Source organism: Saccopteryx leptura, chromosome 6 (genome assembly GCF_036850995.1).
Source record: "Saccopteryx leptura isolate mSacLep1 chromosome 6, mSacLep1_pri_phased_curated, whole genome shotgun sequence".
NCBI classification, from domain to species: Eukaryota; Metazoa; Chordata; class Mammalia; order Chiroptera; family Emballonuridae; genus Saccopteryx; species Saccopteryx leptura.
Genome location: NC_089508.1, coordinates 26,479,467 through 26,502,421, shown reverse-complemented (window position 1 = coordinate 26,502,421; position 22,955 = coordinate 26,479,467). Strand labels below are relative to the sequence as shown.

At 42.3% G+C, this 22,955-nt stretch overlaps 1 protein-coding gene across 9 annotated transcripts in view; it reads right to left on the bottom strand.

Annotated features, from left to right (window-relative positions):
* Positions 1 to 22,955, bottom strand: part of LOC136377415 (acylphosphatase-1) — a 46,989-nt gene that overhangs the window by 23,896 nt on the left and 138 nt on the right. For 2 of the 9 annotated variants that reach the window (XM_066344172.1, XM_066344174.1), the window contains exons 1-2: positions 4,665 to 4,726; positions 126 to 3,423 (exon numbers count right to left, since the gene is read on the bottom strand). In XM_066344172.1, coding sequence (XP_066200269.1) covers positions 126 to 3,360 — 3,235 coding nt within the window. In that variant the 5' untranslated portion in view covers positions 3,361 to 3,423; positions 4,665 to 4,726. Of the gene's footprint in view, positions 1 to 125; positions 3,424 to 4,664; positions 4,753 to 6,300; positions 6,715 to 16,655; positions 16,754 to 17,067; positions 17,265 to 22,444; positions 22,742 to 22,955 lie in introns of those variants that run through there. The other 7 variants (XM_066344181.1, XM_066344175.1, XM_066344176.1 and 4 more) reach the window with 7 other exon arrangements.

The following is a 22,955-nucleotide window of genomic DNA, read 5'->3' as shown; positions in this document are numbered from 1 at the left end:
AAATAATATTGGACCTAGAGAATCGTCATATACCATAAAACATATTTTACAATTAAAATTCAAAATGTTCTATGTGCTGAGATCATCTCCAAAAGCATTTCATGCAGTGAACACTCTATACTTACCATTCTCGAGTATGACATCGACAGCCACAGTTGTCAGGTCCTTAGTACAAGCAGCCCGAAGGTCCTCAGTAGGAGCAATAAAGGTGCTAAGTCCAGTTATTTTGTTGATGTAAACCATTCTTCCCAGGGCTACATCAAAATGCTGCTGCCAGTCCAAAGAACATGCGTTTGACTCTTCATTTTCACAAGTTCTTTCTATAGACTCCTCACTCTGAAAACCAGCTCCATTTGGGTTGTCTGTGTGACTCATTAACATTCTACTGGGAGAGTCAGGACTTCTCATCCATTGTTCTGAAGCGGTGAGAACATCTGAATCTTTATTAATGACTGCAGAATTATTATAGGGCAATACCAAAGATGTTCCTGGTATCGCAGAGTTTTTTGATGTACTGTTGTTAGAATATGTTTCACTATCCTTACTGAAGGAACTATCCTGTGTGACAGAGTCTGACATTGGGATGATAACACTGTCTGGTTTTTTATGCTTGTTTTTAAGTAACATACAAGAATCTAAGGATAACCCACTGCACAGGTCACTGTCTTTCCTACTGGCATCTGATTGTGGAAGTTCAATAAAATGACTCATCTCCATTGCTTGAGTCTCTTTTTCAGAATCTTTCAATCTGGATAATTTAGAGGCTAGTGATTCAGGTGACTTCTCAACATCCAAAGGTCTTCTGTTCAAATGAGATAGATCCTTTAGAGTTACCGGACTTTCCCTTATGGAAGGCATCTGTTGTTCTAAACAGCCTTCTTCCTTGGTGAATGGAAAGTTTTCTGAACAAGGGACGTGACTGACTGATTGACTACTATTTGAATCTTTATGTTTCATAGTAGTGACTTTACACATATCAGAGCTATCTAATAGGTTTTTGTCTCTCTGTGAAATGTCAGGTTCAACCTGAGAACTGAGATTGGTAGTGATTTCAAAATTATTTTCCTCTTCTGTAGTCAGAGGATTTTTAACCTTCCCATATTGCCTCTTAAACTTCTCTAAAGATCCCAGTTGTGAATTTAAGCTTAGTTTCTTAGGGGCTATGGGTCTGGAGGAATTAATCAACTTATCTTTTCTCTTACTACCATTTGAAAGCTGCCTACACTGAGAGAAAGAGGATGTGTTGGGTAATAAGCCACCTGTGTATGACTTTTTACTACCTTCCTGAAACACAGCAAAATTTTTGTAAGCTGGTATAGGTTTGTTCTCCAGCTTATAATGTATATTTGTTCTGCACAATTTTTTGTTGGGCAGTTGAACAAATTCTTCAGTTAAAGTGTTGGTTAAATCTTTGATGTTTGGAGTCTCAACTGAATGGTGCATTCTATTTCCAAATGTTTCTTTGGCACTCACAGGTCCAGGTCGAACACAATTTTTAAATAAATGTTCCGTTTCAGTTGGTTTAGTATGTTCATTTTGTACCACATGAGTTATAAAGCCAGTGGAACCTAATTTAATCTGTCCACAACTACTAGGTTCTTTTTTTCTTTTCTCTTCCTCCCCCTTAGCATCAGGTACTCTCATTAATGTTGTCTCTAAAGGCAGACGGTGGCATCCCATTTCAGCAGCACCTTTAAATGTATCTAGTTGATTCTGGATTCTATTATTTTTCAGGATGTCTGCAGCCATGCCATTAATGGCAGTACTTACTTTCTGTATTTCTAGATCTTCTCCACTCTCCTCAAAGTGATCTAATGCCTGAAAAGGGCTTGCAAACATCTCTGAACTGGTTCCACATAGAGTTTCCCAAGAGTTAAGTTCCAAGCAAGGCTTTTTATGTTTTTCATTTTCTCCTGATTCTGATGCTTCAGCTCTCTCTTGTTTCAAGATCCTTGATTTTGAGCAGGAGCTATCTTTGCCTTGTAAAGCCGACTCTGTCTTTTTACTATGACCTGGGCCATCTGATTCATAAGTGGATAAAAATGAATCATCTGTTTTTCTAATAGCTGCTGAATCCCCAGAATTCTGTGTGCTTATGTTTTCTGTAGCTTTCCTTTTTACAGCTTTTGATTGCAAATTAAACACTTCATAGGAATCCAAAGTATTATTACATGCTTCTTGGAAACTGACCTGGTCACACTTCTTATCAGAGGACACATGCTTCTGAAGAGTAGCATCAAATAAACTAAAATCATTATCTTCATTAAATTCCTTAATGTCCTCACCTGATAATTCCACAAATAACTTTTCTTTCTTTAAAAACATCTTCATTCCTTCTTGAATGCAAACCAAAGCGGTATCCCAGTTCTGAAACTCAATCAGAGTTTTTGCTGGCTCCATACACACATCATATTCACAGAATTGGCACTGCACATTGATTACATATATCCCATGGAGTTCTGGGTTAGACCGATGCCGGGGACTTGAATTTATTTGCCTACTGGCAGAGCTATTTTTTGGCTTGCATATAATACTTTCTTTCCTTAATAAAAAGTCAATGAGTTTATGCAACTTCGTCCTTAAAACGAACCTTTTGTTCACAAACAAGAACTGCATATTCTTATTGTAATGGGCTTCAGAGCTGATATAGCCACTAAGCTCAAACTCCTTATATTTAAATTTTATTTCTCTTAATTTTTGGGACTTACCTAGTCCATAAATTTGACAGAATCGGGAATATATGTCTTTGGTTTTAGGGAGTTGAAGAACCATGGAACCAGAAATATCATTTCTCAAAGAGAATGAAATGGAAGGGTGCATGAGTGAGAGGGCTTCTATCCTCTGCCTAACCTTCTCAAACTCCAGTCTAGGATCCATGGACTTCCTCCTTACTGGTAACTGATAAAACAGGTTGTATACTGTTACTGTTGTGCCACCACTTGGTCTCGTCAAGTCAGCTTCATAAGCTTTCAGGGCTTTTCCATTCTGAAACAGCTTCACAAAAGTTTTCACTTTCGTGTTTTTCTTGGATGAAATTTCCACAACACTGGCCATGTCGGCTATACTGGCCAAAGCCTCGCCTCGGAAACCGTAAAACCTTGGGTTCTCCAAGTCCTGTATGGAGCTGCATTTACTAGTGAAATAACGATTTCCCACCTTGTCTACATCATCACTCCCCATCCCAAATCCATTGTCTATCACTTGAACTTGGAAGATTTCCATATTCACCCTCACAGCCACACATTTTGCGTCAGCATCAATACTGTTGAGGACAAGCTCCTCCACACACTGGCCTAAGGAGCATATAGCCAAACCAGAACGCAATTTGGCTTGAACTTCATCTGACAAGCACTTGATCATGGCAGGTAGAAAGCTGGTGAGAATGCCAGGCACTGGTTTCCTTCGCAGACCGTAAATAATTGCCTATGGGACAAAGAAACACACACACACACACATACTATCAAAGCGTCCGAGTTACGTAGCATTACCCATTTCTCTAAAGCATTACCCATTTCTCTAAAGCATTCTCAAAATATCATTTGCCGTCAATGAAATCTATTAAGCCACGTTGTAAAACAGAATAAAACAAATTATAGCTCTGATCTCTAGGCACATCCCACAGCTCATGTTTGATGTAATGGGTTTAACATCTAAAAGCTGCATAGATAATTTCATAATTTTTACTGATCCCTTCTAAATCCCATATGCCCTCAAGTGAAATCATCATCACACTTTGAAGTTGACCCATGAAGACTGTTCGAAATTCTAATCACTTCACCAAAAACAGATGCCTAAATTCCGTTAAGAAACATTAGCTAGAAATTATTCACACACAGAAAACCCAAGCTAGTTTCATAACATTTATACGTTACACAATAACCATGACATTTAGAAAAAACTCATAATGAGGTATCAGGACACTATAATAAGAAAGTGAAGAAACAGGAGGAAATAAAGTCAGATTATTGCATCAAGAAGAGATGGGCATTAAGAGATTATTAATAATAACTTATTATCATGGTTAAGTGTAGTTACCTCAGGGGAAAGAGACTGGGAATGGGAAAGGATACGGCAGGAAAATTCTTTTTCATTATAAGCCTTTCTGTATCATTTGATTTTTAAATCTTGTTCATGTATTTACTTTGATAAAGAATTTTTAGGTTCTTATTAATATCCTTTTAATGCTCTTGGTATTTACAAATTACTTTGGCCATAACAATAATGGTAAGGGCTGTCTAACCTTGATTTTTTAAGTTTTCTCGTAGTAAAAAAAGTAATATTAAAATTATAGTGCGATTAAAGGTCCCATCCCTTCTTCATAAATGAGAGCAACATGGGCTAGATCTCTCGGAAGTGGTGGGGCCAGTTTTTCAACCCTGGGAAAACCAGATCTGCAGATCTGCCGAATGCAAAGCTTTGGGGTAAGAGCCGCGGCCGCAGGCCCTCCAGGCTCAGGGTGCACCCGGGCCCCGCCCCCGACTCGCACCCTAAACCGGCCGGCCGGGACGAGGGCGCCCGAGGGGCGGGCAGGCAGGCCGCGAGGCGTCCTGGAGCCCTTGCGCAGCCGGGTCCGCAAAGCTGGCCCGCAGCGGTCGTCACAACCCTTCTGGTGTTAGGCGAGTTCCCGGAATCATCCTTTCGTCGCGAGCTTTGCCCCCAGTCACCTCAAATAGCGTTTTACCAACTCCAGATACCAACCGCCTCCGACGCCCGCTGCGCGTTCTTTGGCTCGAGAGGCTCGTGCACGCGCGAGAGCAGAGCATGCGCTTCTGAGATTCGCCGAGAAGTCCCTCGACCCGGATACCTCAGTGCGCATGCGCACTCATTGAGCCTCCAAGGTCTCTTCAAGCTGGTTCCTGGTTTCCCAATCCTCATCCCCTTTTCTAGCAATTTTTACTTTTGTTTTTGTTTCTTCTTTCCCGTTTCTCCTTAGCACACGCTAGTATCTAATTCAGTGCATTATTTTATTTGCTTATGTCTATCTTCCCTCACTAAGCCATCTGGTAGGGATTTTGTCTATTTTGTTTACCGCTGTACCCCATGGCCAAGAACAGTGCCTGGCTTGTGTTAGGCACCAGTGAATAAATATATCCAGAGCCTTCCATTTTATCAAACTATAGCACTTAAGAGCTGGTAAGACTGAGAAACTGTTTACCCCAACTCTTAATTTACAGATGAGGACACTAGGCCTCCCTTCGTTGCCCTTTTGGGGTGTCTTCCCAGTACCACCATGGCTTCTTTGCTGACAGAATGAGAATGGAACTCTAAGAACACTGAAAATAGATATTTTGGAAATTATTAACCAGTTTGTGCTCTCATTTCTATTGAAACATTTTTAAAAAGATATTATTAGAGAGAGGAGAGAGAGAAAGGAGTAGGGGAGGAACAGGGAGCATCAACAGGTAATATTTGCTACTCGTGTGTGCCTTGACCCCGCAAGCCCAGGGTTTTGGACCAGCAACCTCAGTCTTCCAGGTTGATACTGGACCCACTGAGCCACCACAGGTCAGGCTGAAACCTTATATTTTAAAAAGTTGGAATTTGTGGCAGATTTGTCAAACCCAATAAACATTTGATGTGTACTTGCTTAAAGGCTTATCAAACCAATCAGATTTCTAGCAAAACTCTGATTATTGCTTATATTAGTTTGCTACAATAAACTACCACAGACAGGGTTCTGCCTTAAACCACTGAAATTTATTCTGTCACAGTTCTGGAGGCTAGAAGTCTGAGATCAAGGTTTAAGACATGGTTTATGTCTTCTGTGGACTCTCTTCTGACTTGTGGTTGGCTGGCTGAGTCCAAATTTCCTCTTCTTTAATAAGGATACTGGGGCATACCTGATGAGGCCCACACTAATGACCTCATTTAACCTTACCTCTTTAAAGATCCTGTCTCTAAATAGAGTCACATTCTGAGGTGCTGGGGGTTAGGGCTTGACCATGAATGGAGGGGTGGGAAGGGACATAAGTTAGCCCACAACATTGCTTTTCGTGAATTCCTTACCCAGAGAGAAAAATGACAGCAGAAACTCAGGAAAATTAAAAGTAATTAGTCCAAAATATCATTTGAGCTGCTAACAAATTGAACTTTGCAGTATTTGTTCTTATTAGGCATGAAATTTCCTTAAGAAAACGTCATGGGGGGAGGGAAACATCATGAAAATCATTTTAAAAATTGATTGAAAGTTAACTGCTAACTTTTTCTTTCAGACTTCTTTACCTCAAAATTATTTCCCCCCAAATGTTTACTGAGTAAATACCTCCTATTTTCCCCAAAATGAAGTTCAGCCTACACAGATGGTTTTGATGTGCTTTTATTAGAATTGTGTACAGTTCTTATTCTTCCTTCCATCATACATATTATATACAGTAATATTCAAGTGTCTAATAGTAAAATAACTTACAAATTCTAACATTGGACTCAGAATAATTCTATCTCTATTAACAATAAAAAACAAAACCACTGTGTTTCTCTTAGAAAATTTAAATTTGGCCATTATTTTACGATTTGGAAATCGGAGTAATCCAGCTTTAAAATGACTTTCTCATTGTTGAAGATTGCTCTATCGATGTGAGATTTGGGACTTCCTCTTGTTTCCAGCCATTTCTGCATATGACGCACTTTGGAGATGGGACCTTGCAATTGTCCTTGCACTGTACCTTGGTCAGTGTTCTGGACCCAGCCTACCAATCCCAGGTTTTTACCCTCTGCCTAAGGGAAACAAAAAACGAGAGAGAGAAATCCAGTGAGATTAAACAAAACAAAGTCAGATGACAATCTATTGCCAGAATCTTGGCCTAGAATCAAGCCACTGAAACTAATTTGATATTGTCCAGAACAGTTAAAACAAGAACAGCAAGAATCTCATTGCTGATTTTAATATGAAGTGTTGGCCACTTCATTTCCTTTTTCTACCCTATAAAACCCAGGCACTAGAATTTTTCACTATGTAGAACTAATGACTTAAGACCAAATCAGATGCTTTCAAAATGATTCCCCAGGCTAAATGTTGTTGGGACACTAGGCTGTACATTTTCCCTTCTCCTAATCAAGAATCTACTTGGTATATTAAATAGAAAAAGCATGGAAGTATCTGATCCTTCTCTTTGTCTTTAACCAGAACCATACCTAAACAAAACCAGATGAATAAGTGTCCATTATATCTCTAGATCATTAGAGAGTATTTCACAATTTCATAGGCAACTCATTCCATTGTTCTCCCAGTAGAAAAACTGTCTAACCTGCTGTCTTTATGTTGTATCCAAAGCCCACTTCTGTCATCCTCTTAGAGAAGGAAAGAGCAACTGGTGATCAGTCTCTGAAAATCAAACTTTCTTGAGATTACATAAATTTTTTAAAATTTATTGATTTGAGAGAGGAAGGAAGAGAGGGAAAGGGAAAGAAATAGAAAAGGAGAAAGAGAAACATTGAATTTATTGTTCCACTTATTCATGCATTCATTGGTTGATTCTTGTATGTGCCCTGACCGGGGATCAAACCTGCAACTTTGGCTATTGGAAGGATGCTCTATCCACCTGAGCTACCCAGCCAGGACAAGATCACATAACTATTAAGTATGCACTTTTCTTTTCTTCTGTCTAAATAATCACACTTTTAAAGTTGAGTAAGCTTATGAAGACCATCAAATCATTGTAGTTGCTCTTTTCTTAGCCTTTCCAATGTTTTTTCCTTTAAGTCATTAAACTGTGGAATCACTGAACATTTGAAAAGATACCAATGTTTTAGAGGTAATTTTATTTTTGTAAAATTTCCAAGTAAGGGTATCATAAAAGTTATTGTTAAAGTAATCTACCTCAATAAAAGGGATTGGATTACAAAAGAAAATGAAGTTAACATGATTGCATGCCCAAACGTCAAAGTAGTGACCTAGTAAATGTGGGAAATAGCTGGAGGTGGCCAAAGAAAATGTTATGCACGGCAAAACCATGTTTGATGAGGAACTGAAGTATCCATCAAATCATATGTTTAAAGCAAAGACATAACGCATAATGAAAAAAAGAGCTGGAGTCAAATAACAATTTAAAGGAAACAGAGGAAATTAAGGAATGAAGAAAAATAGGAGATACCTACAGCACGCACTAAGTGCAGAAGAAGGCGACATAAAAATGTGAAGAATGGCCTAGCCTGTGGTGGCGCAGTGGATAAGCCGGCAACCTGGAATGCTGAGGTCACTGATTTGAAACCCTGGGCTTGCCTGGTCAAGGCACATACAAAAAGCAATCAGTGAGCAACTAAAGTGAAGCAACTATAAGTTGATACTTTTCAATCTCTCTCTTCCTTCTGTCTCCACTCCTGTCTCTCTCTCTCTTAAAAATAATTACACATTCTGAAAGCAGTCTGACAAGTCTTAAAAAGAGAGAAAAAAAAGATAACACAAGAAAACTAAAGATGAATATCCCTTGTGAGTACTGATGAAAAACTCAACAAATATGAGTGAACCAAATCCAGAAACATATGAAAAGGATTACAAGATGAAAAATTGTATCCCAGGAATGCAAGGTTGGGTCAACACGCAAAAATCAATATACCATATTAATAAATAAAACACCATATTAATAAATAAAATAGAAACCAGATGATCATCTCAATAGATGAAGTAAAAGCATTTCACCAAGTCCAACATCTTTTTATGATAAAACATGGAACAAAGTAAGAACAGAAGGGAATTCCTCGACCTGATAAAAAGCATCTGTGAAAACTCACAGCTAACATCAATGGTGAAAGACTGAAAACATTTGCCCTGTGTTCAGGAAGAAGACAAGGATGTTTGCTGTTGCCACTTCTACTCAACATTATACTGGAGATTCTAGCCAGGGCTGGGAAAAAGAAAGAAGGCAGTCAGAATCGGAAGGAAGGAATAAAACCACCTCTACTCACCGAGATGACATATATACAGCAAAATCCTAACACACACACACACACACACACACACACACACACACACACACACACAGACAAACTAATAAACAAGCTCACAAGTTTGCAGGATACAAGATCACTATACAAAAATATATTTCTATACAATAGCTATAATAAATCACAATGAAATGAAGGAAACAGTTCTATTTATAATAGCACCAAAGTAATAAAATTCTTAGAAAGAAATTTAACAAAAGCAGTGTAACACATATGGAAAAGTACAAAACCCTGTTGAAAAAAATTTAAAAAGATCTAAATAAAAGGAAAGAAACACCTGATGTCATGGGTGGGAAGACAATATTAAGATGACAATACTCCTTAAATTGATCTACAGAGGCTATACAATTTCTATCAAAATCCCAGCTGCCTTCATAGCAGAAATTGACAAATTGATCCTAAAATTATCATGACAATATGAGGACCCAGAGTAGGTAAACATAATCTTTACAAAGAACAAAGCTGAAGGACTCACATAGCCCAGTCTCAAAATTTACTACAAAGCTACAGTAATCAAGACAGTGCAGTACTGGCATAAGGACAGACATACAGACCAATGGAATAAAATTGAGGTCCAGAAATTACGCTTACATATGTAGTCAACTGAATTTTGACAACAATGCCACAAAAATTCAGTGGGGGAAATGATAGTATTTTGACAAATGGTGCTGGGACAACTGGATATCTACATGCAAAAGCATAAAGTTGAACTCTTTACCTCACAGCACCTAAAAAATTAACTGAAACTGCCCTGGCCGGACTGCTCAGTTGGTTAGAGGATCATCCCAATGCACAAAGGTTGCCAGTTTGATCCCTGGTCAGGGCACATACAGAAACATATGCAGGCTCTCTCTCTGAAATCAATAAACAAAAATAAAAAAGTAACAGAAACTTGCCTGACCTGTGATAAGAGCACTGACCTGAGACGCTGAAGTCCCAGGTTTGAAATCCCGAGGTTGCCAGCTTGAGCGCGGGCTCACCACTTGAGTGTGGGGTTGCTAGTTCGAGTGCCGGATCATCAACATGATCCCAATGTTGCTGGCTTGGGCCCAAAAGTTTCTGGCTTGAAGCCCAAGGTCGTTGGCTTGAGCCCAAGATCACTGGCTTGGCTGGAGCCTTCCTAGTCAAGGCACATACGAGAAGCAATCAATGAACTAAAGTGCCTAAACTATGAGTTGGTGCCTCTCATCTCTCTCCCTTCTTCTCTTTCCCTCTTTCTCTCTCAAAAAATAATAAAAATGAACTGAAATTAGATCAAACACCTAAAGCTAAGAGATTAAACTATAAAACACTTAGGAGAAACTTTTAGAAGAAAACATAAGAATGAACTTTCATTACCTTGGATTAGGTAAAGGTTTCTGAGATATAGAACTAAAATTCCAAGCAACAAAAGAAATAGATAAATTAGATTTCGTCAATATTAAAAACTTCTGTGCTTCAAAGTTTCATCAAGAAAGTAAAAAGGAGCCTGACCAGGTGGTAGCGCAGCAGATGGAGCGTCGAACTGCGATGCAGAGGACCCAGGTTTGAGACCCCGAGGTCGCCAGCATGAGCATGGGCTCATCTGTTTTGTTTTGTTTTTTCTATTTTCTGAAGTTGGAAACGGGGAGTCAGTCAGACAGACTCCCGCATGCGCCCGACCAGGATCCACCCGGCATGCCCACCAGGGGGCGATGCTCTGCCCATCTGGGGTGTCGCTCTGTTGCAACCAGAGCCATTCTAGCACCTGAGGCAAAGGCCATGGAGCCATCCTCAGCGCCTGGGCCAACTTTGCTCCAATGGAGCCTTGGCTGAGGGAGAGGAAGAGAGAGACAGAGAGGAAGGAGAGGGGGAGGGGTGGAGAAGCAGATGGGTGCTTCTCCTGTGTGCCCTGGCCAGGAATCAAACCCGGGACTTCTGCATGCCAGGCCGACACTCCACCACTGAGCCAACTGGCCAGGGCCTGGGCTCATCTGGTTTGAGCAAAGCTCACCAGCTTGAGCTCCAGGTCGCTGGATTGAGCAAGGGGTCACTCAGTCTGCTGTAGCCCCCAGGTTGAGGCACATATGAGAGGGCAATCAATGAGCAACTACGGTGCTGCAACAAAGAATTGATGCTTTCTCTCTCCCTTCCTGTCTGTCTTTCTCTCTGTCATGAAAGAAAGAAAGAAAGAAAGAAAGAGAAAGAAAGAAAGAAAGAAAGAAAGAAAGAAAGAAAGAAAGAGAAAAAAAAGAAAACTCTCAGGAGAAATATTTGAAATAATATAATAATGGGCTAGTATCCAGAATATATAAAAATTTTTACAATTCAACAATAAGACAAATAATTAAAAATGGGCAAAGGAAGGCCCTGGCCGGTTGGCTCAGTGGTAGAGCGTCGGCCTGGCATGCAGGAGTCCCGGTTTGATTCCCGGCCAGGGCACACAGGAGAAGCGTCCATCTGCTTCTCCACCCCTCCCCCTCTCCTTCTTCTCTGTCTCTCTCTTCCCCTCCCACAGCCAAGGCTCCATTGGAGCAAAGTTGGCCCGGGCACTGAGGATGGCTCCATGGCCTCTGCCTCAGGCGCTAGAATGGCTCAGGTTGCAACAGAGCAACGCCCCAGATGGGCAGAGCATTGCCCCCTGGTGGGCATGCCGGGTGGATCCTGGTCGGGCGCATGCGGGAGTCTGTTTGACTGCCTCCCCATTTCCAACTTCAGAAAAATACAAAAAAAAAAAAAAAAAAAAGTTTGGCAAGCAGTCTTAAAAAAAAATGGGCAAAGGATTTGAATAGTCAGTCACTTCTCCAGAGAAGATATACAATGTCTTTTTTTCATGTGCCAAAAAGCTCATGAAAAGATGTTCCAACATCATTAGTCATTAGAAGAAGGCAAACAAACCACAATGAGGGAATATACATACACTGGAATATTACTAAGCTTTAAAAAGGAAATTCAGACACATGCTACAACATGGTTGGTCCTTGAGGATATCATACTCATGAGAGCAGTTACAAAAACCCTGTATGAATCCACTTATATGAGGCACCTAGAAGTAGTCTAATTCATGGAGACAGTAGTAGTTCTGGATCACCAGGTGCTGGAAAGAAATAGGAGTTATTGTTTAACGTGCATAGAGTATCAGTTTTGCAAGACGAGTTCTGTGGATGGACCGTTGTGATGGCAGTACAACAGTGTAAATGTACTTACGTTCACTAAACTGTACACTAAAAGTGGTTGAAACAAAAAATTCTTGCCTGACCAGGTGGTGGCGCAGTGGATAGAGCATCGGACTGGGATGCGGAAGGACCCAGGTTCGAGACCCCAAGGTTGCCAGCTTGAGCATGGGCTCATCTGGCTTGAGCAAAAAGCTCACCAGCTTGGACCCAGGGTTGCTGGCTCCAGCGAGGGGTTACTCGGTCTGCTGAAGGCCCGCGGTCAAGGCACATATGAGAAAGCAATCAATGAACAACTAAGAAGTCACAACGCGCAATGAAAAACTAATGATTGATGCTTCTCATCTCTCTCCAGTCCTGTCTGTCCCTGTCTATCTCTGCCTCCGTAAAAAAAAAAAAAAAAAAAAAAAAAATTAAAAAAAGGGAACTGCTTTAAAAACAAAACAAAACAAAAAACAAAAAATTCTTCATTATCTATATTTTACCATAATTTTTAAAAGTGTATGATATGGTTTTTATATATTTGAGGATTTTCCAGTTATTTTTCTGGTATGAATTTGTAGTTTAGTTCCATTGTGATCAGAGAACATGCTTTTTCATGACTTCAATCCTTTTAAATTCATTGATACCTCAAGACAAAACAAAAGACCACGGGATACCACTTCACACACACTAGGATGGTTCTAATAAAAAAGACAGATAGTAACAATTGTTGGCAAGGATCTGGAGAAACTGAAATTCTCGTACATCATTAATGGGAATGTAAAATGATGTAACTGCTTTAGAAAATAGTTTTGCTGTTCTATATAAAAAATTATATATGGAGTACTTTGTGACTCAGCAAGCTAGTCCTTGGTATATATACCCAGGGGAATTGAAAACAATGTTTGCATAAAAATAAGTACATACATGTTCACAGCATCATTTAGCCAAAATTGAAAATAACCTTGCCCTGGCCAGATAGCTTGGTTGATTAGAGCATCATCCTGATATGCAGAGGTTGTTGGTTTGATCCCCAGTCAGGACACATATGAGAACAGGTTGAAGTTCCTGTCTCCTTGTCTCTCTCAAATCAATAAATAATAAATTTTTTAAAAAGTGAAAATAGGTTCAATTCCCGGTCAAGGCACACAGAAGAAGCGACCATCTGCTTCTCCACCCCTCCCCTTCCCCTTCTTTTTTTCTCTCTTCCCCTCCCACAGCCATGGCTCTATTGGTTCAAGCGAGCTGGCCTCTGGCACTGAGGATGGCTCCGTGGCCTCCACTTCAGGCACTTAAAAAAAATGGCTCAGTTGCTGAGCAACGGAGCAATGACCCCAGATAGGTAGAGCATCACCCCCTAGTGGGTTTGCTGGGTGGATCCTGGTTGGGGCACATGTGGGAGTCTGTCTCTTTCCATCCCCTTCTCTCACTAAAAAAAAAGAAAAAGAAAAAAAAAGTGAAAATAGGCCCTGGCAAGTTCGTTCAGTGGTAGAGCACTGGCCCAGCATGTGGATGTCCTGGGTTCAATTCCCAGTCAGGCCACACAGAAGTAGTGACCATCTGCTTCTCCCCTCCACTTCCTCCTCTCTCTTTTTCTTCTCCTGAAGCCATGGCTTGATTGGTTTGAGAGCATCAGCCCCAGGCACTGAGGATGTTCTCTGGAGCCTCTGTATCAGGCTCTAAAAATAGCTCAGTTGTGGGCATCAGCCCCAGATGGGGCTGCCAGGTAGGTTGGGGCACATGCAGGAGGAGTCTGTCTCACTATCTCTCCTCCTCTCACTTGGAAAAGAAGGGGGAAAAAAAGTGATAACAACTTAAGGGCCTATCAATTGATGAATGGATATATAAAATGTGATATAGCCATACATGGAATATTATTGTCATAAAAAAGAATTCAAGTACCAATATGTTACATTATGAATGAACCTTGAAAAATCTTTGTGTTACTGAAAGAAATGAAACACAAAAGGCCACAAGTTATATGATATCATTGACATTAAATGTCCATAATAGACAAAACCACACAAATTGAAATGAGGTTAGGGATTGCCAGGTGCTAGAGGGATAAGGTGTGAATGCTAATGGATATATGGTTTCTAATGGGGCTGATAAAATGTTCTGGAATTAGTGTATAGCTTTGTGAATATACTAAAACTGAATCATACACTTTTATTTATTTCTTTGAATCATACACTTTTAAAAGGTGAGTGTTATGGGATATGAATTATATTCCAATTTGAAAAAAGTCCATTCCATTCTAGGAGTGATGGAATTTAATTATGAAGTTAGATATCAACATGCAAACAGACTGTAGCAAAACAAAACAATTGTTAAAATGAACATATATATTTAAGTGATTATAAGTAGTAAAGAATAAGCTACAAAAAAAAAAAAAAAAAGAATAAGCTACAACTCTAATCAAGAAGTAAAAAGGATAGCATTTTCCTTAAAGTTTTCCGTTGGCTCAGTGGTAGAGTGTCGGCCTAGCGTGCGGAGGACCCGGGTTCGATTCCCAGCCAGGGCACATAGGAGAAGCGCCCATTTGCTTCTCCACCCCTCCGCCGCGCTTTCCTCTCTGTCTCTCTCTTCCCCTCCCGCAGCCAAGGCTCCATTGGAGCAAAGATGGCCCGGGCGCTGGGGATGGCTCTGAGGCCTCTGCCTCAGGCGCTAGAGTGGCTCTGGTCGCAATATGGCGATGCCCAGGATGGGCAGAGCATCGCCCCCTGGTGGGCAGAGCGTCACCCCATGGTGGGCGTGCCGGGTGGATCCCGGTCGGGTGCATGCGGGAGTCTGTCTGACTGTCTCTCCCTGTTTCCAGCTTCAGAAAAATGAAAAAAAAAAAAAAATTAAGTTTTCCAAATCAATATTTGTTTTTCTGCATTCTTTTACTGTCCCTAAATTTGGGGGTGGGAACAGCAGTAAAGATGAAGTATATTACCATCCGATCCTCAGCAACTGCAATTAATCTTTGAAACTGTTACTTCCATTTACTACATCACAGAAACTTACTCTGCATAAATGGTAGCATAGCTAACTGAAACAGCCCTTTCACTATGACTTGCAACAATTCTTTTTTTTTCCAACAGGCAGTTCTTATATGAGTGTGGAACAGGTGAAAATGATTTGCAGGCAATTGGAAAAAGAAGTAATGACATTTAACTTTCATATTTCAAAGATTCGGGTTGAATTTAAGTACCAGAGTCCCAGGAATGTGACACATGGAAAATTTAGGCCCTGGCCGGTTGTCTTAGCAGTAGAGCTTTGGCCAGGCATATGGATGTCTCCGGATCGATTTCCAGTCAGGGCACATAGGAGAAGCGACCATCCCTTTCTCCACTCCCCCCCCACCCTTTTTTCTTTCTTCCCCTCCCGCAGTCATGGCTTGAAGGGTTCAAGCAACTTGGCCCTGGGCTCCATGGCCTCACCTCAGGCACTGAAATAGCTCCCTTGGAAGCAGTGGCCCCAGATGGGCAGAGCATCGCCCCCTGAGTGGGCTTGCCAGGTGGATCTGGGTCAGGGCACATGCGGGAGTCTGTCTCTCTGCCTCCCCGCCTCCCCCCTTCTCACTTAATTAAAAAAAAGAAGAATTCTGCGGTCTTAACTTGTTATCTTTGGGTCTGGAAATACATTGGACAGGCAATAGCTCAATAACCGCCCCCCCCCGCCCAAGACAGAAGAGAAACTGAGATAGCAGTTCTGTGCACATGTTAAGGGAAGATTAGTGACATTAAGGCAGAGATAGAAGCTATCAATAGTTTGCTCATCTCTCAATTTCTTCCTAGTACTCTAGTAGGAATACCTGACTCTATGTTCAGTGTTATCATTACTTATCCTGGAATGGACTAAGTATTTTCATTAGAAAACCTTTAGCTGGAAAAGGCAATTCTTCTTTCAAAGCCAAAATGAGTAGAAGTGGATTAAGTGGGGAGATGGGGAAAGGCTGAATAAGTGTAAGAAGTCTAAAGAAAATGCAGTAGTGCCTGACCTGTGGTGGCGCAGTGGATAAAGCGTCGACCTGGAAATGCTGAGGTCGCTGGTTCGAAACCCTGGGCTTGCCTGGTCAAGGCACATATGGGAGTTGATGCTTCCAGCTCCTCCCCCCTTCTCTCTCCCTGTCTCTCTCTCGCCCTCTCTCTCTCCTCTCTAAAAATGAATAAATTAAAGAAAGAAAGAAAATGCAGTAGTTACAGAAGCAACTATTACATAAATTACATAAATGTCCTAAGTTCATCTAAATGCCATCTCCTTAATCAACGTTAGCTTTCCTACAAGAATCGTGACTGGTTTGATGATGCCAGAACAGGGAGAACTGGGGAAGCCCTAGCATCTCCTTTGGAAGAGAGAAGCTCATTAATATGTGTCTAGGTACTCAAGTACCGCTGTTAGGAATGATAATAATAATAATAATAGCAACAGCAGATGAACCTGCCATTTACATTGTATTTTACCCACTGCAAAGCATTTTCATACCCATCACTCCACAAACCACCTTTGCCACACAGCTATTAAAGAGCCAGCTTCTCCTCATGCATTTTAGCAGGAGCACGTCACCTGTTTCCTGCACATAACCAAGGCATGTCCCAAAGCCTGGAGGCCACATACCTGAGTGTACTTGCGGAAAAACACCCCTTGCACCTTTCCAAAAATTTCATAATCCACTGATATCAGGGTGTCCCCTTCCGCCATATTCATGCTCAAACCTGTCAGAAACCAGGAAAACAGGAAAGAAAACGGGGCTCATTATCCTATTCCAGGACCCCCAATCCTAAAGCAGAAAGAGCCACCCCCATACTTCTGCAGCCTTAACCACTGCGACCTCTCTCTGACCTTAAAGCCCCCTATGTGAGCGGATATGTGTAAGCGCAGGTGTGTGAAGTAACAGGAAGACACCTGGGAAAGGGAGCGTCGGGTCGCTGTTGCCCACAGTGGCCTCTTCGGGGGCAATTACCTTTTTATCCAATTACCTTCCCACACCGGTCCCGCTCCCTCCCCATCCCTCCCACTTTCCACGGACCTTGCTTCCTCACGGCCACCAGAATACCCTTCCACTAACATTTAAGGCTAATGGAACTGATGGGTACGCCCCGCCAGCTCCCAGGCTCACCCTCCCGTCTCTCGGGTCAGGAGGCCGGGACAACACCGGCGACCACCACGCCAACGGTTCCCCCCGTCGCGTAACCCCGCTCCCGGAAGCTCAGAGCACAGCTCTTCTTTCGCTGTCCCCTATGCCCATCACGTCCCTCGACCAATCAGGGACAAGGCGCTCGGCCCAGGGCCCACCAGAGGGTGGGACTTCGGGACCGGTTGCCTGGCACAGCTCAGGAGCCTGGGGTTGGGGATCTGTCCAGGTTCTCAGCTCGAATTTCACAGGCGCAGCCCTCACCCCTTCTCAATCAGTAAGTGCATCGTTTTTCTCATGTTGTCCTGGGAAGAAAGACATAGACGAAAAAACACTAGGAAATGAGGCTCTGGATCCTGGATAGTCATATTGAGGTAGGATAGTAAGAAGCTAGGAAAATTCCGTGGCAAGTAGAACGGGGAAACTGAGCCAGCTGAACAAACTGGCCGAACAATTTGCAGTTAGATGCAAAATGTCACTTCCCTAGAGATAACATCTAAGTTTTATCTGCTCCAGGTCCAGAAAAGCAGCAAAATAAATAAATAAATAAATAAAAGCCAAGACCACCTATAGTGAATAATGACCCCCTGAGAGGGCACACCTAGAAAAGCGGATGAATATTCTATTGAAATCCTCCCCTAAACTTCCAGTCTTTAAAAACCCTCAAAATAAAGGACCCAGCAAGCTCTCACCTGCTCTCCCACCCCGGAGCAAGCTCTTGCCTGTCCCTTCCCCCTCCTCTTCTTCCTCCACAGGTGTGCATCTCCTAAACTTTAAGGGTCACCATGAGACTAGACACCAGGGGAGCAGTGGACAGCAGCAGCTCTTCCCACTCTCACCCTCGAACCTGTCTCCGAGGTCCCTTTTCTCTGACTTCCAGTGTAGGCTCACTTCTTTCCCATAAGGTTTCTAGAGAGCCAAGGCAACTCCACCTAGGTGCCGTCCTGTTGCTTCTTCTAGTCTAGGCCCTTCCTTGTTTCACTGTCCCCAGCTTTGATAAGCTTCCTCTCAAAATCACCTGGACTCGTGTTATAAAATTTTTCCTGCACGAAGTCAAACACCCACACACTATTGGCAGACCAAAAGGGCCAGGTCTGCCTTCTGGTAATAATACAACCTTAGTGCTAGCATGAGGTAGGGTTAGGAAGGGAAGCTGGATTGAATGTTATTCTTGGCAACATTTGAAAATAATGATAAACAGAGTACCTGGCTGATGTTATATCTTTCTCTAAAATTCCTTTAAAAAACTATTTTCTCTCTGTAGAATTAAAAACCCATTGATTGTCCACTATGTATAGGACATTATAGGATATAAAAAGATGAATGATATACAATTTTTGTCCTCAAAGAGGTTTTTTTTTTTTTTTAATTTAGTGTAAGAAACAAATAAGCATGCAAATAATGACAATACAATGCACAACATGCTAATTCAATTCCGTGAACATCACTGAGAGCTCATCATGAGACAGCCCCGTGCTATAACAAGAACAGAAAATATCAGGAGTGCACAAAGGAACCAAGACATTCATTCTGACTGGGAAGACTAGGAAAATGTTCTTGGAGGAAACAGACTATTACCCAACCACAACCAGTTAAGTGATGGAGCCAGGATTTAGTTCCAAGCAGTCTAAGTGCAGAGCCCACTTCCATAAATACTGTGCTCTACCACCTCTCAGTATGTGGAGCTTGGAGTGAGGTAGTACCACTGAGGTAAGAAAGTGCAAGTAGTCAGGTGTGGCTAGACCGGGGGCTCTCAATCCTAGCCACACATTAGGACATTGAGGGGACCTTTGAAAAATGCAGATACCCAGGTCTCACCCCCAGGAATTGCTTTCCAGGTAGTACTAAAGCACAGCCAGGGTTGAGATCCACTGGGCTGGACTCGGGGGAGGCAGGGTGTGAAAGATAGGCTGGAGGTTGAAATACCAGGTTAAAATTATACATCTTAACTTTATTCTATAGGTAAAGGTAGAAGCCACTGGGTAGGGGAATGATAGGGTGAGACATATTTAGAATAATTATTCTGGCAGTAGCAGGAAGGATGAACTCAAAGAGTAGATGTTGAAGACAAGAAAAGCAGGGAGATTTTGCTCCCGGGCATATATCTTCAGTTTGACGCAAATAAACTCATAAAAACTTTGAAAAAATAAAGAATAGTAGTTAGGAGAGTGATGCATGCCATCTCATTGAGTAAGAACTCACACAGGGCAGTAGAAATGTAAAGGAAGAGTCATGTATAAGAGACAATACAGAGCCCTGGTTGGATAGTTCAATTGGTTAGAGCATCATCCTGAAGCACAGAGGTTGCTAGTTCAATCCCTGGTCAGGGCACATACCGGAACAGATGTATGTTCCTCTCTCTCTCTGTACCTTTCTCTCTCACTAAAATTTATAAATAAATAAATAAAATTTTAAAAAGAGACAATGCAGAGCCTGACCAGGTGGTGGCGCAGTGGATACAGCGTCGGACGGGGATGCAGAAGACCCAGGTTCGAGACCCCGAGGTCGCCAGCTTGAGCGCAGCCTCATCTGGTTTGAGCAAAAGCTCACCAGTTTGGACCCGAGGTTGCTGGCTCGAGCAAGAGGTTACTCGGTCTGTGAAGGCCCACGGTCAAGACACATATGAGAAAGCAATCAATGAACAACTAAGGTGTCACAACAAAAAACTGATGATTGATGCTTCTCATCTCTCTCCGTTCCTGTCTGTCTGTCCCTATCTGTCCCTCTCTCTGATTCACTCTCTGTCTCTGTAAAAAAAAAAAAGAGAGATAGAGAGAGAGAGAGAGACAATGCAGAGTAAATTAGTCAGAACCCGATGCCCATTTAGAGGTAAGGGAGGACAAAGGGGATGGAGTAGAAGGTGACTGATGCTTTCAGCATGAGAGGGAACACTGGAGAAGTGGACTGGGCAATGGGGAGATGATCACGAGTCTGTTTCCTGTCATATTGAGTTTCGGGTTCCTGAGGTACTAAATAGATGGAAAATCGAGTCTGCAACTAAGGAGAGAGAGCTAACTAAGCCAGTTATCATTTAAACATAGGTGATACCTGAAATTTCAGCATTTGGATGAAACCATTAAGGAAGAGAATGTCTGGACCTGCATATGTATGAGAAATAAGAGGGCTTTGGAGAACACCTAAACCAGAGGTAGTCAACCTTTTTATACCTACCGCCCACTTTTGCATTTGTTAGTAGTAAAATTTTCTAACCGCCCACCAGTTCCACAGTAATGGTGATTTATAAAGTAGGGAAGTAAGTTTACTTTATAAAATTTATAAAGCAGAGTTACAGCAAGTTAAAGCATATAATAATAATTACTACCAAGTACTTTGTGTCAGATTTTTGCTAAGTTTGGCAGAATAAATCTTTATAAAACAACTTACTATAGTTAAATCTGTTTTTTGGTTTGTTTTTTTTTTACTATTTATTTATTTGTTTGTTTATATTTTTCTGAAGTTGAAAACAGGGAGGCAGTCAGACAGACTCCCGCATGCACCTGACCAGGATCCACCCAGCATGCCCACCAGGGGGCGATGCTCTGCCCATCTGGGGCATTGCTCTGTTGCAACCAGAGCCATTCTAGCGCCTGAGGCAGAGGCCATAGAGCCATCCTCAGCGCCCGGGCCAACTTTGCTCCAATGGAGCCTCGGCTGCGGCTGCAGGAGGGGAAGAGAGAGACAGAGAGGAAGGAGGGGGGGGTGGAGAAGCAGATGGGCGCTTCTCCTGTGTGCCCTGGCCGGGAATCGAACCCGGGACTTCTGCATGCCAGGCCGACGCTCTACCACTGAGCCAACCGGCCAGGGCCAAAAATCTGTCTTTTTATTTAAACTTTGGTTACTCCGCTACCACCCACCATGAAAGCTGGAACGCCCACTAGTAGGCAGTAGGGACCAAGTTGACTAGGTCCTAAACTCCAGGGGCAGGTGAAGAAAAGACAAATGCCAGATGCCTGGAAGAAGATGGGGCAAGGACATTAAAGAAGAAACCAAGAAGGCACAGGAGCAAGTGAAGAGAGAATTCCAAGGGGGTGAAAAATCAATTATACTAAATAATAGGCTAGCCCTGGCCAGATAGCTTGGTTAGTTAAAGTGTCTTCCTGAAGCACAGAGATTGCTGGTTCAATTTCGGATCAGAGCACATGCAGAACAGATTAATATTCCTGTCTCTCTCTTTCCCTCCCTTCTTCTCTCGCTAAAATAAATAAATAAAAATTTAAAAAAATAATAAGTAGACTGAAGAAGTAGCAGCTTTTGTCCTTGGTCACTGGAAGGTCACTGGTAGCCTGGCCACACCACAATGGACTGTACAATGAGGGGGAGATGAGAATGTGGGGGCAGCAAATGTCAAGTTTTCTACCAAGAAGTCTTGTGGAGAAGAGGAGTAATGAATGAGACCCTAAGAAAAGAGGTGACACGTCAAATAAGGTTTGTTTTGCAGGGGAAAAAGTATAGCATTTTAAAACCAAAGAGAAGGAGTACATGGAAAGACACAACTTGAAGTTAACAAGATGGAGTCCATTTCTGAAAGGGATTAATTCAAGAGAACGCCTAGAAATCGAAAGATTCTTCTTCCTCATAAAGAAGGAAGGATGTCAAGATGGAGGGAAAAAACTCTAGAAAATTCTGCCAGACTGGAAGGAAGCTACCCAGTTGCCAGACTGCTGAGATAATTGGCACCTTAAGAGTGGGAAACATCTGAATTGCATAAACTGTAGAGAAGGCAGTAGACAGTTAACTAGGAAAGAAAAGAAATTTTTAAAAATGCCCTAGGGAACCCACCAAGGAATTTCTTTGTAATTGTAAAAGCTGTAATATGACATGTCAAAGTAGCAACACTACTGCCTACTGCTGTCTATATTATTTTCCACGAGCATGAATCTTTTAAGTAGTTACAGGAAAAAAAAGTCAATCACCTGTTCCAAACAGCTTACACAAATGAACTGAAGCATGAGGCAAATAAACTCTTCTGATGTTAACAAGTCATAGAATATTATCACTTAGTGTTGACACCAGGTTATACTGATTCTTTTCGATCTGGTAGTTAACTTGATTATCATTACATTTGGTTGAGTCATTCTTAGGCCGTAAGAAGAGACGGCCAGAGTTACCACGTGAGAATAAAACACTACATCAAAATAATTAGATTGGCTACAAAACTACCCCAGAAAGACACCGCGCAGCAAAATCCAGCTGAGTTGCTAAAATCTGACCGCAAAGTCCAAACTATTGGCGAGGAAAAGCACGGAGACATATTAATTATATATAGCCGTACCTGGGGCCGGTACCAAGCAGCGAAGCGTGCTAAGAAAGGCTATCAGCAGGCCCACTCCCACCAAGTGGACGGATCTCGGACTCCTACGGCACAATGACTCCAGGGCATATCTAGGGGTTCCTCCCTCTGCCAGAGAAGGGCACGCCCCAAGGTCTGGGGTCATCGTCCTCAGAAAAATACAAAATCTTTGATGAAGCCCCAAAAAAGCCTCTCCCGTCCCCTCCCCCGTTTCCCAAGGGCAGGGCTGGACGGAGCAGCAGAGCTGGCGGGACACCGCATCAAGTCTCAGGCCAGCCGCACCCCTTCACGTTAGTACTGCGCCTGTGCGTGATTCTGAAGTGGCGAGAGGGGGGGCCGGGCGCGCACGCTCCCGTCTCCAGGCAACGGGAACAACAGGGGCCCCTGAGAACGCCTGCGCTAGGTCAGTTGAGTGAAGGGTTTTGGTGGGGAAATCTGTTGGGGTTTGTTCCTGAGAAGAAGTTGTCCCTGAGAGCCTCAGGTACGCGGAAGG